General features: G+C 39.9%; 2 protein-coding genes across 2 annotated transcripts; both read left to right on the forward strand.

Annotated features, from left to right (window-relative positions):
• The first annotated feature begins 5,787 nt into the window (after nucleotides 1–5,787).
• Nucleotides 5,788–10,306, forward strand: LOC113320223. Its single transcript, XM_026568156.1, has 11 exons — nucleotides 5,788–5,898; nucleotides 5,992–6,051; nucleotides 6,658–6,729; nucleotides 7,129–7,200; nucleotides 7,372–8,071; nucleotides 8,175–8,321; nucleotides 8,429–8,512; nucleotides 8,622–8,741; nucleotides 8,838–9,032; nucleotides 9,228–9,733; nucleotides 9,836–10,306. The coding sequence occupies exons 3-11, from the start codon at nucleotides 6,668–6,670 to the stop codon at nucleotides 10,233–10,235; spliced, it is 2,286 nt and encodes a 761-aa protein (XP_026423941.1). The 5' UTR covers nucleotides 5,788–5,898; nucleotides 5,992–6,051; nucleotides 6,658–6,667; the 3' UTR covers nucleotides 10,236–10,306.
• Nucleotides 10,307–10,489: 183 nt separating this feature from the next.
• Nucleotides 10,490–13,997, forward strand: LOC113323945. The gene is made up of 6 exons (XM_026572290.1): nucleotides 10,490–10,650; nucleotides 11,762–11,836; nucleotides 11,931–12,627; nucleotides 12,725–12,868; nucleotides 12,965–13,060; nucleotides 13,164–13,997. Exons 2-6 carry the CDS (start codon nucleotides 11,772–11,774, stop codon nucleotides 13,995–13,997), a joined length of 1,836 nt encoding a protein of 611 aa, XP_026428075.1. The 5' UTR covers nucleotides 10,490–10,650; nucleotides 11,762–11,771.
• The last annotated feature ends 422 nt before the right edge of the window (nucleotides 13,998–14,419 follow it).

Consider the following 14,419-nt stretch of genomic DNA (forward strand, 5'->3'; position numbering starts at 1 on the left):
AAAAAGAAACCAAACACTTAGCCAGGATGCACTAATAGTTGATGTCAATGATTTTCTTATCAAGCATGATGATCATGCGTCTTTTAAACAAGATATACATGATTAGTTGATTGTTGAATACCACCGATTAATAAAAATGTGTTAATTATCTTTCAATTTTTACACTATATTTTAGGGAATAAGTACATCCTTCTTACCTATTTTAAGATTAAATTCAAATTAAAATAAAAAATATTTGTTTTTATTAAATAGATAACCCTTGTTCCAAGCCAAGCCAACCACTTAGATTATTTTGTTACGTGCACATTCTTTAAAGGAATGTGTGCAAAATTGGACTCGTCCAAAAGAGTATAACTCATCCAAATCCAGTGATTGAATCTCTCTAAATCGCGTCCAAAATCCTTACAGAACTTCCCGGAGCAAAATAAACCCAAGAATGATATTTTCTCCAAATCCATGATTCCAGCCTATTATAATTGAAACCAACAATCTTACCACCCCTTTTTAGCTTAGTTTTTGCAAATCCAAAAAGTTTCAGCGATTTAGTCTCACTCAAACACCTCTGATTTTCAAACCCTAATTTTGTTCTCCTTCCCCTCTACAAAACCCATTTTCTCGCCAAAAATATCAACTCAAACAAAGAAGAAAGGTGTCCTCTTATCCAGTCCGGGGATGCCTTCAACAATTTGTTTTTTTAGTAATTAAGGGGGTCCGAATAGCAATTTTGAGGTGTAAGTAGTGAAATTTTTGGGGTGCCTTTTTCAATCTTTCAGGTGTTTTTTATCATATTTCTGGAGGTGTCGTTATCCAAAGTTGGGGTGCCTTTAGTACTTTTACGGGTGCCTTCAGTTTTTTTCGACCCAATTTCTCCAAAATGTTTCTTTCCAAAAATATCTACATAAAACACCATAATAAGTACAAAATTAAGTACTAATAAAATATGAAGTTGACATAAATCAAACACATAAATGTGTCTATCAACAATCACAAAGACAACGGTTCTAGGCATACCGTCTAATTAAAAAAATTAAAAACCTACTCACTCAATAGAGTAGGTCCCGGTCCCTGAGGATATACAGGGTCCGGTTTTGTGGACCTATATGTGAGAGATAGGTTTTAGTTTTAGTGGAAATTGAACTATTGTCCCTCTTTTTGATGGTATTTCACAAATATCCCTAATAGACTTTATAAATGTCCCTAATGGCATACTTGAAATTTTATCAAAAAAATTGTTTTCATGGTTTCTATTTTTAACCTTTATGTATTATATACTCAATTCCACACCCTTCCTTCTTTACTTCTCAATAAAACACGAACACAATATCTTCATCTCGTCACCATAACCATCTTCATCTCCGTCGCCACCACCATCTTCATCGTTGACATCACCACCACCATCTTGATCGCCTCCACCACAACCAGCACCACCACTTCCTCCGACACCGCTATCAACAGATCTATTAAGGTCAATATGTTCTGCTTCTATTAAATTTAAACTGAGAGATTGAAGAACGAAAGGTGAAATTAGGGTTCCTGAGATGAAATTAAGATTAGAATCGAGTTAGATCATCATCATCTCGAGTTCCTCCACCAAAACCAGCACTATTACCTTTGTTACCTTCGCAACCGCTATCAACAAATTTATTGAGGTTAATATGTTCCGCTGTTGTGAAATCTAAACTGAGAGATTGAAGAACGGAATGTGAAATTAGGGTTCCTAAGATGAAATTAAGATTGAGATCGAGTAGATTGGCAAAGAAGATGAAGTTTCTATTTGATTTGGGTCACAGTTGGTGATGGGAACTATTGGTGCTATTTTAATGGAGGTTTGAATCACCGTTCGAGATCGAGTTCAATATGTTGATGGTGTTCCAGGTATAGCAATTGTCATTTCAGTAACCTACTTACTTCAGTTTTTATTGGATCAACTACTGTTGTTGATCCCTTAAATGGGATCAACTACTGTTGTTGACGTTTTTTTTAAGTTGGTGGTAATGGAAATATTATAATTGTATTTGTGTTGGATGTTTTTGATGGTGGTGGAAGGTATAGTTGTAGTGGTGGTTGTTTGTGTTTTGCGGCAGTGGTGGTGGATGTTAGGGCAGTGATAAATGTTGTTTTGAATGGTGTTTGTGAATCTGTGAATTGCAGTGGTGTTTTTTGCGATGGTGTCATGGGATTTCTAGTGAAATGGATGGATATGCACTGGTTTTGATAATGAATGACTCGAATTAATGGTGTTTGTAGAATGTATTACAAGGAATTGAAGTGTAGAGAAAGAAATTGCAGGTGCAGGTGGTGGCAATGACTGAAATAAGCATTATAGAAGTAGAAAGGGAGATTTTGGTGTTGTTTTTGTGTTTAGCTTCAAATGGAGAGCTTGGCCTTGAAGTTGTTGTTGTTTACGAAGCTACAGGTGATGATCAATCGTTGTTTGTTTATATGTTTTTATGGGATTAATTGTTGTTGTTGATCCATTTTATGGGATCAACTCCTGTTGTTGTTGATCCATTTTATGCGATCAACTCCTGTTGTTGATCCAATTTTTTATGGGATCAACTATGGTTGTTGATCCATCTATGGGATCAACTCCTATTGTTGACCCAATTTTTTATGGGATCAAATACTGTTGTTATTCCTTTCAACTCCTATTGTTGACAATATTTCCCTGGACAAGTATAATCATGCTTGTAGTTTAAATCATGTAAATTTCTTCCAATGTTGAACTTGTGGTGCGATGGTAGCATGTTGTTTCTGAGTGTTGTATTCTCTTGACAGAAACATGTTGTTTGATGGAAATAGGTGAGACCTATTTATACAAGTCGCAAAAAAATGTACCCTGGCCTCGTAAGAAGTGGAAACGATTGAGTAATAGAAGATAATGGTAACGGGCAACGCCTGGAATTGATGTTTCCGTAATGAAGATACGTTTCACCATTATTTCCTGTCATTACTAACCGCCTTACTCTTATGACACTTTCTTGTAACGGGCATATTGCACGCCGCATGCTGTAAACCGCCAGACCAATACCATGATGAGCATCCCCCAATTTGTGACATGTCTTGATGTATCGAGTGTTTTCGTGGAAAACGTGCAGCATGTTGCTATTGTTTGGCAAGTTAAAATTGAGAGGCTTTCCGGTTTGGTGGGGACCTTCGACGGCCGAGATTTTGCATCTTGAGAGTAAGGGTAGCCGTTGATTGTGGCTACCTTCCGTTGGTAGCTAGTGTCGTGGCTACGGTGCTGGCATGGCTTGTGCATGCTCTTTGCGTGGCCAATTAGGGTGTCGTGACCAAAGAGTTGGCAGAGTAGCCAAAGGGTTGCCACAAGTCGTGTGGTTTGGCGTAAAGCTTGTACGGCTGAGATTTGTGTCTCAGGAGGAGGGGTAGCCTTTGATTGTTGCAACCTTCCGTTTGACAGCCAACGGTATGGAGGCATGACCCGCATGACTCGTGCATGCTCTTGGCGCGGCCAAATTAGGGTTTGGCGCAAAACGTGGAATTTTGGCATCGCAGACAAGAGGTTGCCACAAATCGTTTGGTTTGGTACGGCTGATATTTGCATCTCAGAAGGAGGGGTATCCGTTGATTGTTGCAATCCTCCGTGTGGCAGCCAACGGCATGGAGGCATGGCCAGCATGGCTCGTGCATGCTCTTGGCGTGGCCCAAATTAGGGTTTGGCCCAAACCGTGGAATTTGGTATTGGGCCAGAAGTGCCATGCGTTTGGTAGCGAACTTGTACAGCTGAGATTTACATCTTAGAGGAAAGGGTAGCCGTCGATTGTTGCAACCCTCCGTTTGGCAGCCAGTGGCATGGAGGCATGGCCGTCATGGCTTTGGCATATTTTAGGCGCGACCAAATTAGGGTTTTCGCATAAACCGTGGAATTTGGCATTGGCCAAAAAGTTGCCACGCGTTTGGTGGCGAATTTGTACGGCTGAGATTTGCATCTCAGAGGGAAGGGTAGCCATTGATTGTTGCAACCCTCCGTTTGGCAGCCAGCGGCATTGAGGCATGGCCGGCATGGCTTTGGCATGTTTTAGGCGCGGCCAAATTAGGGTTTTGGCCTAAACCGTGGAATTTGGCATTGGGCCAGAAGTTGCCACGCGTTTGGTGGCGAACTTGTACGGCTGAGATTTGCATCTCAGAGGGAAGGGTAGCCGTTGATTGTTGCAACCCTCTGTTTGGCAGCCAGCGGCATGGAGGCATGGCCGGCATGGCTTTGGCATACCGTTGGCACGGCGGTGTGGCTGGCATGGTTGGTCCTTTGGCGCGTGAGGTGTGGATGGCATAGTTGGCATGTCGTTCGCACGGTGGTGCGGCTAGCATGGTTGGCATGCCTTTGGCGCGGAGGTGTGGCTGGCATGGTTGGCATGCCATTGACACGGTGGTGCGGCTGACATGGTTGGCATGCCTTTGGCGCGGAGGTGTGGCTGGCATGGTTGGCATGCCATTGGCACGGTGGTACGGCTGGCATGGTTGGCATGCCTTTGGCGCGGTGGTGTGGCTGGTATGCTTGGCATGCCGTTGGCACGGAGGTGCGGCTGGCATGGTTGGCATGCCTTTAGCGCGGTGGTGCGTCAATCATAGTTGGCATGCCTTTGGCGCAGAGGTGTGGATGGCATGGTTTGCATGTCGTTGGCATGGTGGTGCGGCTGGCATGTCGTTGGCACGTTGGTGCGGCTGGCATGGTTGGCATGCCTTTGGCGAGGGGTTGTGGTTGGCATGCCGTCGACGCGGAGGTGTGGCTGGCATGGTTGGCATGCCTTTGGCGCGGAGGTGTGGTTGGCATGGTTGGCATGTCGTTGGCACAGTGGTGCGGCTGGCATGGTTGGCATGCCTTTGGCGCAGGGGTGTGGCTGGCATGGTTGGCACACTTGGCTAGCATGCGCGGCTGACATGTGCGGAGACAATGCCAGCCGATACTTGAGGGTTCTGTCATGGAACATAGCGTATAGATATATATAAAAAAAGGTACCCTAGTAAATTTCTCGTAGACGTATTGAAAGGTTCAATAAATGCGCTAATGGAGGTATTGGTACTCACGGCTCCGTTTCCTTACAGAGTGACATCACGTCAGACTAAGGTTTTACGATTTTAACCCTAATCAAAAAACCAACATCAACAGTAGGTTCACATTAAAACCCGATTATTATTGCAATCGTATTACTATGGTGAACATATAGACCGATTCTGGTGGGTTTTCAGATTTTTTTTAAAGATTTAGTGGTAAATCATTGTAGAGTATCTCTTAGATGGAATGGTTTAAAGGGGATTTTAACTCAATCACTTGAATTGTCTGATTTTGGGTTTTCTTATTATTTAATAAAAAGAAATTAGATTTTAATTGTTGTTTGTGATTGATTAGGATTTAGTTTTAATTTTGATGGAGATTGAAAAATAAAATGAGTTTTGATTGGTTAGGATTTGTTAATTAAGTTATGATTTAGTGTTTGTATTTGTGTTAGAATAATTAAGGTTTCTTTAAGGGTTAACTTAGTAATTTTATGATCTTTTAGATACCCCTTATCATTTCTATTCGGTGATGAAGAAATCCATAGGCCCCAATTAAATGACATAGACCCCAATTTAACCAGGATATTTATTGGGATTCAAAAATAAAGACATATAAATAATGTACCCTTGGTTTTATCTAAACTCTCTCGTTACATTCAGAATTTTTGTTACACAAAAGGGATGAAAACAATATAGCCAAACGAAAGGTGATGATGAACCCATTGCTAACACTGCATCCCTTGCTGAGTGCCATTGAACGCAGCACAGAAAAAAACGTGGCTACACAAAGAATTTTTAGTGATACAATGAAGCGGCACAGAGCTAGGCAAGAGAAAGCACCGCCTTTGGAGATTTCTTTTACGGTCAGGTGGCAGTTTATAGGTGACAAGTGTATTATTTGAACCTTTTTAACTCTACTGCTGAACTCTCTCTCAATTAACTAATCAAAAATCTCCCCATCTTCAGCGAGATCAGAAGTCTCATCTCCATAATTTGGGTCTAAGTGGTTTTACATTTCTCTAACCCCATCTTCAGGTACGATTCCAACTCTACAAAAACTGAAATTTCAGCTGGGAAAATCGATTTATCGATGTTGTTGTTGTTGTTGTTACCTCCGAAATCAAGTACAGAGTCCTTTTATGTGTTAAAACTAATGTTTGTAACTAGGGTTTACAGCAGCCATCCCCAAGACCTTTCCTCTTTCAACTCTACTATCTTTATATTGTAGTTGAAATCAGTGGAGTAATATGATTGTTATTGTTGAGAAAATTAACATGCATGTTAGCTGATTGATGAAATTTCTCATAGTAATATGTGCAGGGTGAGTGATGAAAGGCTTTATAAACTAAAGCACTAGCTTTTGCCTTTGTGACATTCAAAACTTGACCAACTTCATGATCAGTTATTATACATATCCTGTCTTTTGGTGATGACACTGCCATCCCAACGAGCAAGGGTTTCATACTTTTGGGTTTGAGGAAGGCATTACTAGACAAGCCTTGGCCGTTAAACAAGCTGAATTAGTAACTTAGCGTTGTCATTTTGTTATTTAGATTCAATATTTCGCGCTTGATGTTGTAGTACGTATCTCTCCATTTTCTTTGCAAATGATCATTACTAACCCACAATTATTGTTTGTAGACTCCAACTTATGGATCGAAGGAAAATCCTTCGTAAGAAAGTGGCAGCTGAAGGTGCTAATGACATTGACAGGTGAGTTGGGAATTTGTGATCATGTGAAGTGAATTTCTGTATACCCCAAAATATGCATGCATTATCAATTGGGCATCCTCACCATCCATTGTTGTCCATGTTTTGTAATTAATTGTACACTCTCCTTTCATTGTAAGTTATATTATGCTTCCTGAAAATGTTTATTATACATATCCGGACTTTGGTGATGACATTGCCATCCCAACAGCAAGGGATTCATACTTCTGAGTATGAAGCAGTGCCAAGACAAGCCTTGGACACTAAACATATGCTGTAATGGTTATTTACCTTGTCACTTTGTTTTTAGGATTCAATATTTCACTCTTGACGTTGTAGAGTTATGTATATCTCAATTTTCTTTGCAAGTGATCATTACTAACCCACAATTATTGTTTGTAGACTCCAACTTATGAATCGAAGGAAAAGCCTTCGCAAAAAAGTGGCAGTTGAAGGTGCTAATGACATTGACAGGTGAACTGGGAATTTGTAATCGAGTGAAGTGAATTGCTGTATAACCTCAAAATTTGCATGCATTACAAATTATATCTTAAATGTATCTTAAATGTCTCTCCATTAATTTTATATTCGAAGTACTCGGGAAAGGCTAATGTGCAGCTGTTATTTTTTTTTTGCAATTTATAGCAGTTATATTCACCCTCAGAAGTTTAGGGATAAAAGTGCGACAGTAATAAATCACTCAAGCTTGCTGCTACTAGCCGAAGTACGGGACCTGCTGTCTGTTGATGAGCAAGCCATATTTAAGGGTACAGCAATTGGCCATCTACTTTCAGTGCCGGATGATTCCAAGTTTAGCGGCACCATAGTGCATTTCTTACTTTCGAGGGAGATTCAATTGGATGATAAACCAGATGAAATGCACTTTAAGGTTGGTGGAAAAGTATTGCATTTTGGCAAGAGAGAATTTTCTTTGATTACAGGGCTTAGTTTCAAAAAATCCGGGAAAGATTTTATATCGTCCCTCAATCCTTCAGCCCTGATGAAGAAGCATTTCCCCTACCAAGATCGTGTAAGTGCATCAGAAGTGAAGGCTCTCCTCTCCAAAAACAATTCTGCTTGCCCTTCTCTAGACAGGGTGAAGTTGGCATTACTTTTGGTTGTACACAATTTCCTAATGAGCCGTCAATATAGACAAGCCATAAACATTAGTTATTGGCATTTAGTTGACGACTTGGAGGAATTTAACAAGTACCCTTGGGGTGAAGTAACATTTCCTAGGATTACGAAATTTAGATTACCACTAATTTATCAAGCCAACAAAGAGAACAGTGGTGCTGGTGGGGAACCGAGTTATACGGTGGTTGGAATTGCACATGCCTTGGTGGTAAGTGGCACTTCGGTTGATATTTTGTGGATACGTAGACGTTATCAATTGATTAATCTTTTTGCATTGATGTACTGGATCATTTTTGTTATTATTATTGTAGGTTTGGGCTCTCGCTATCATGCCTGGGCTGCTTAATCTGTGTGGACGAAAGATAGAGAGTAGAAGCTGGCAGCCTCATATGCTTTGTGTATTATGCACGAAATCTCCTTTCTACCCCTCTCTTATTCAAATATTGGGCGTGAATGATGTATGTCCTAAAAAGAATTTCTTTTTGTCCATATGTATACACGATACACCTGGAGACATTGTTGTTTGTTTCCTATATTTGTAATTTTTAGTAACATAAAATTGCAGGTTCATGTCTGTTCAGATATGATGTGGCAAAAGGGTGATGGTAATCAGTTAATAATGCTTGGGTTAGGAGAAGGTACCCCCGAGGTAGAGGATGTGGACAGGAAGGGTTTTATAAAATGTTTTACTCCTTGTCATAAGCAGTATAACAGAAAAATAAATTCTTGGTTTTAACCTTGTCAACTTTTTTTCACAGTCAAGTTCTTCTATCCAGACAGAGAAAGAAAGACATGAACACCATGTGGAAGAATCGTCTCTGAGGGACTCTTTCCATGAGAAGGAAGACAGTAATCAAGGCCATGAAGTCCCAGAACTGGTAATAGTGTAGTCGATTCTACTTTCTCTTCGTGTCTCTCCCCTTTTTATATCCTACCAAATTTTCAGATATCTGATTCTTCTTCCACATTTACAGGCTCCCGAGTTTCTTTCCAAAAAGAGAAAGATAAGTACAGAAGAGTCTCGCCCTGGTGAAGAAAAGAGAATTAGTAATTATGAACCTGAACATCTTCCTTCATCAGAACATGTAACTATACCTGCCGTCCCTATCCTCCAGACAGATTGGGAGTCGTCTCCAGATAGAGATGCGGCTCGCTGTTTGGTGGATCTGGTAGCATATACTTCAGATATCTTCCCATTGGATTATTTTTCCTATATCATTTGCCTACAATATAATCGATCAATCTGGAGTACTGCTAATGTTGAACATACTATAAATAACTGTGTAGCCGTTTCTCACCATTTTGATTTTCTTTTATTCATACCTTTCCACTTTAAACATCTGATTCTCTTCCACATTTTATAGGCTTCTGCCTCGCTGTCCAAAAAGAGAAAGATCAGTGCGGAAGAATCTCTCCCTTGTGAAGGAAATGGCATTTGTAATTATGAATCTGAACATATGGCTTCATCAGAACCTATAAGGCCTGCCAACCGCATCCTCCAGGAATCCGTGGCAAAAGAGAATGAGAATGATGTACTCGACAGTAGTGGGAAGGACTCGCGTGGCAAGGATGTATCCAAAGAAAATATATTATCTTGCTCTGAAGCGAAAACTACAGGGAATATGTCATCTTCTTCTGGAGCAGAAACTACGGGAGCTGAATCACTTGAAGTGGGTGAGCTTGTTGAGGGGCCTGCGGATGCTACAACGAATATATCCTCCTTTAAGGGCCTACCGACTACCGATTCCACCTTGTTGAATATTTTGACTTCGATAGATGTCATTCCTTACCCCCCAGGATTTACAAGGACTGCAGCTCAAGAGAGAGTGGAAGGGTTTGAATATGTGGACAACATCAAGATCCCAGAAGAGTATGTAATTTTGTACAAGAAGATCTATAAAAAGCATGGGCATATGGCGACTAAAAAAATCGTCAAGTTCAATGATGATATGCTTCTCACATGTGTTGCCAGTTTATTGAAGGTCATCTCGGCAATGGAATATGTGCGTGGTTCAGAATTGAGCGAAGCTTTGCTGGAGAGATGGGAAGGATTCATCAAAGACGCCGAGACCTTGGAATTCAATATTAAGTGGCTTCGTGAAGGACTCAATCGACTTAAGAACCATTGGAGGTCTTCATTTGGGATAGATAGAGAAGTTGAAAGCCATGCAGAAGTATTAGATGCAATGCAGGCCAAATATGATTGCCTAACGACAAGAGAAGGCGAGCTTAATGCTGAACTTTCAGAGGTAAAAATTCAGAAAAGGAAAGCTGAAGCGACGATTTCATCTGAGCGAAAAGCTATTCAAGAAAACCTGAGTCAGAAAATCAAATTACAGAAAGAATGTGTTGCAGGAATAGTGCTTAGTTGAATTTGTATGCTTACTTACTCAGAGATTACTATGATCCGATGAAAGGATGTACAGTCTGTCTGTCTTGTAAATGGGTGTTTGACAACTTGCCAAATTTGTATATAGTAGCATTGGTAGTGTGCTGAAATCAAAACAAAAAAAAATAAATGAAAAACATCTTTCGTTGACCATGTTTGACCTGATGATTTTTGCAGTTTGCACCATAGATAAAGCCATAATGCCGTGGAGTTTTCTCTTACGGGCAAGTGGCAGTTTATAGGTGACAAGTGTACCCTCTCTAACTCTACTACTTCTTTAACTCTCTGTCAGTTAACTTATCATAACTCTCTCCATCGAAGAACAAAGAGATCAAAAGCCTCACCATATCAAGCAATTTGGATCAAGTGGTTTCACATTTCTCTAACCCCATCTTCAGGTAAGTAGGATTCAAAATCCTTAAAAACTGAAATTTCAGTTCGGAAATATGATGGTGATGTTGTTACCTCCGAAATCAAGTACAGTAATCCTTTATGTGTTAAAACTAGTGTTTGTAACTAGGGTTTACAGCAGCCATTCCCAAGACCTTTCGAGAAAATTAACATGCATGTTACCTGATTGATGAAATTTCTTATAGGAATTAAGTTTGTTCCACATGGAGGACGAGTTTGAATGGGACTTTTGTTGTTGCAATGGCTTAACATTGTGTCTCTCGGGGGATATGAACTATGAAATGGTTGGGATTCGATGTTTTTTCTTTTCTAATTATAAGCAAAAGGAAATTGATCAAAACCCGTTGGGTCCTTGCAATTGAATCGGGTTTAAAAACTCTGTCTGTTCAAATGTGGTTTTCTGGTTAGGTTGTTGCAGGGTGATCGATGAAAGGCTTCATAAACAAAAGCACTAGCTTTGGTTCTTTGGGCTAGTTTCATTAAAAACTTAACGAACTTCTTGATAAGTTGAGCATCCTTGCTATTCGATGTTGTTGATGTTTTGTAAGTTATACACTATGCTTTCCTTGTAAGTTATAATGTTTCTTTTTGTACATTTCTGGTCTTTTGGTGATGACACTGCAATCGCAATTTTCAAAGTGGTGCAATGGTTTTGTAGTTGTCACTTGTTATGCTTTTAGTTGGATTGGGTACCATGTTGGTCGACTAAGGGACTAGGCAGCCGTCTAAACCCAAAAATTAAGAAAAACATATGCATTTTAGCTAAATATAAAGATTCAAGAAAAATGCATTTCATTAACGCTGTGGAATCATAGTGCAATGGAGAAGTTTTCGTTCAACATACCATTCCTTGAGATTCGAGCCAAGGCTTGCTTGGTATATATCTTCTCCAAAAATAAATAAATTTAGCCTCATAATATAGGGCCCATTTCGTGAATTTTCCTAGGACCCTCCTTTGCAATGAGACCCTGGGACACTGCATTCCTAACCAGCAAGTGGCTTATACTTTGAGTGTGAAGGCAGGGCTCAGACAAACTGGTTATATCTGTCATTTTCCTTTGGGAAGGATCATTACTAACACACAATTATTGTTTGTAGATTCCAACTTATGGGTCCAAGGAAAAGGCTTCCTAAAGAAGAGGCAGTTAAAACTTTTAATGACAGCATTGACGGGTAAATTGTAAATTTGTAATTGAGTGAAGTGAATTTCTATACAAGCCCTAAATTTGCATGCGTTCAATTTTACTGTTTTTGTGGTTTGTATCAGGTATATTCACCCTCCAAAGTTTAGGGATGGAAATGTGAAAATAACAATTTACTCAAGCTTACTCCAATTAGCCGAAGTACGTGACTGGCTGTCCGTTGATCAGCAAGCAATATTTAAGGGCACAGCAATTGGCCATCTACTTTCAGTACCAGCAGAGTCGAAGTACAGTGGCACCATTTTGCATTTCTTACTTTCAAGGGAAATTCACGTGGATGATAAACCAGATGAAATGCACTTTAAGGTTGGTGGAAAAATATTGCATTTTGGCAAGAGAGAATTTGCTTTGGTTACAGGGCTTAGTTTCAAGAAACCGGAGAAAGATTTTGTACCTCCGCCCAAATCCTCATCCCTGATGTGGACCCATTTCCCCAACCAATATCGTGTAACTGGATTAGAAGTGAAGGCTCTCCTCTTCAAAAAGAATTCCACCTGCCCATCTCTTGACAGAGTGAAATTGGCGTTACTTTTGGTTGTTCATCGCTTCTTAATGGGCTGTCCAGATAGAGATGCCATAAACATCAGTTACTGGCATTTGGTTGACGACTTGGAGGAATTTAACAAGTACCCTTGGGGCGAAGCAACATTTGGTAGATTAACAAAATTTAGATCACCACTACTTTATCAAGCCAACAAAGAGAACAGTGGTGTTGGTGGGGAAACGAAGTACAAGGTTGTCGGAATTGCCCATGCCTTATCAGTAAGTGGCACTTCGGTTGATATTTTGTGGATGTGTCAACGCTATCGTTTGAGTAATTTTTTTGGATTGATGTGTCTTTGTGTTATTTTTGTTGTAGGTTTGGGCTCTTGATATCATGCCTGGGCTGCTTAATCTGTGTGGACGAAAGATTGAAAGTATAGGCTGGCTACCACATATGCTTTGCGTATTATGCACACAATCTCCCAAGTATCCCTCTCTTCGAACATTGGAAATGAATGATGTATGTCCTAAACTTTGTTACTCTTTTTGCACATTCTCTTATATATAGAACCGTTTGTTTCCTAGATTTGTAATGTTTAATGACATAAAATTGCAGGTTCATGTCCGCTCAGATATAATGTGGCAAAAGGGTGATGCAAATCAGTTAATAGTGCTTGGCTTAGAGGAAGGTACCCCGGAGATAGAGGTTGAGGTTGTGGATGGCGAAAGTTTCTGTAAATTATTTTTATCCCTATTAAAATCAGTATAACCGAAACTAAATTTTTTGTTTTCAACCTTTAAAAAAAAATTTGCAGTTAAGTTCTTCTTTCCGGACAGAGAAAGAAAGACACGGCTACCATGGTGTGAAGGACTCTCACGGCAGGGATGTACCCAAAGGGAATATGTCATCTTGTTCTCAAGCGAAAACTACGGGAATCGAATCGCTTGAAGTGGTTGAGCTTGTTGAAGATCCTGTGGATGCTACAATGGATACGTCCTCTTCTAAGGGCCTGACTCGTGATTCTACCTTATTAAATATTTCGACTTCCATAAATGTTATTCCTTCCCCACCAGGGTTTACAAGGGCTTCAGCTCCAGAGAGAGTGGAAGGATTCCAACTTGTTGACGACTTCAAGATCCTAGAAGAGCATGTAATTTTGTATAAGAAGATTTATGAAAAACATGGGCATATGGCGACCAAAAAAGTCATCAAGTTCAATGATGATATGTTACTCACATGTGTTACCAGTTTATTGAAGATCATCTCGGCAATGGAAAATGTACGAGGTTCAGAATTGAGTGAAGCACTGCTGGATAGATGGGAAGGGTTTATCAAAGATGCCGACACTTTGGAATTCAATATTGAGTGGCTTCGTGAAGGATTCCATCGAATTAAGAACCACTGGAGGTCTTCGTTCGGGATAGATAGAGAAGTTGAAATCCATGCAGATGTATTGGATGCAATGCAGGTCAAATATGACTGCCTATCGACAAGAGAAGACGAACTTAATGCTGAACTTTTAGAGGTAAAAGTTCAGAAAAGGAAAGCTGAGGCGACTATTTCATCTGAGCGAGACGCTATTCAAGAAAAGGTGACTAAGAAAAACAAATTAGGGTGTGAACCTGTTCTAGGAATTGTGCTTAGCTGAATCTTTATACTTGCTCAATGGTTAGTTAATGATGTACAGTCTGTCTGTCTTGTAAATGGGTGTCAGTAGTTTTTAGCTGTAAACCGGTTGCCGTATAGTGAAGACTTTCACTCTCTCTTTCGGGTGGAAGATGGTTTCCCTCTATCCATAACACGGAAAATTTGGTTGCATGACAATTCTTTTGCTAGTGACCCAAATTGCAAAATAATTTTTGTGTCAACCGTGTAATTTTCTGCTTACATCGTAATTTCTGAATCACTAAGCATATTTTGAGTCACGAGCTAACAAATATTTAATTATTGTGGCAGCTTTTAGGTGACAAGTGTATTATTATTCTCTATAACTCTGAAGTCTCTAAACTGCACTTCTGAACTCTCTCTCAATTGAAAGTAATCAAAACTCTCTTCATTGAAGAACAAGGA

Source organism: Papaver somniferum, chromosome 11, assembly GCF_003573695.1.
Source record: "Papaver somniferum cultivar HN1 chromosome 11, ASM357369v1, whole genome shotgun sequence".
Taxonomy (NCBI): domain Eukaryota; kingdom Viridiplantae; phylum Streptophyta; class Magnoliopsida; order Ranunculales; family Papaveraceae; genus Papaver; species Papaver somniferum.

Coding starts and splice junctions, on each gene's coding strand:
- LOC113320223 (XM_026568156.1), top strand. CDS start 6,668: ATGGATCGAAGGAAAATCCTTCGTAAGAAAGTGGCAGCTGAAGGTGCT. Junction 6,730..7,128: donor GGTGCTAATGACATTGACAG/GTGAGTTGGGAA, acceptor TATTGTTTGTAG/ACTCCAACTTATGAATCGAA. Junction 7,201..7,371: donor GGTGCTAATGACATTGACAG/GTGAACTGGGAA, acceptor TGCAATTTATAG/CAGTTATATTCACCCTCAGA.
- LOC113323945 (XM_026572290.1), top strand. CDS start 11,772: ATGGGTCCAAGGAAAAGGCTTCCTAAAGAAGAGGCAGTTAAAACTTTT. Junction 12,628..12,724: donor GAATTGCCCATGCCTTATCA/GTAAGTGGCACT, acceptor TTTTTGTTGTAG/GTTTGGGCTCTTGATATCAT. Junction 12,869..12,964: donor GAACATTGGAAATGAATGAT/GTATGTCCTAAA, acceptor ATAAAATTGCAG/GTTCATGTCCGCTCAGATAT.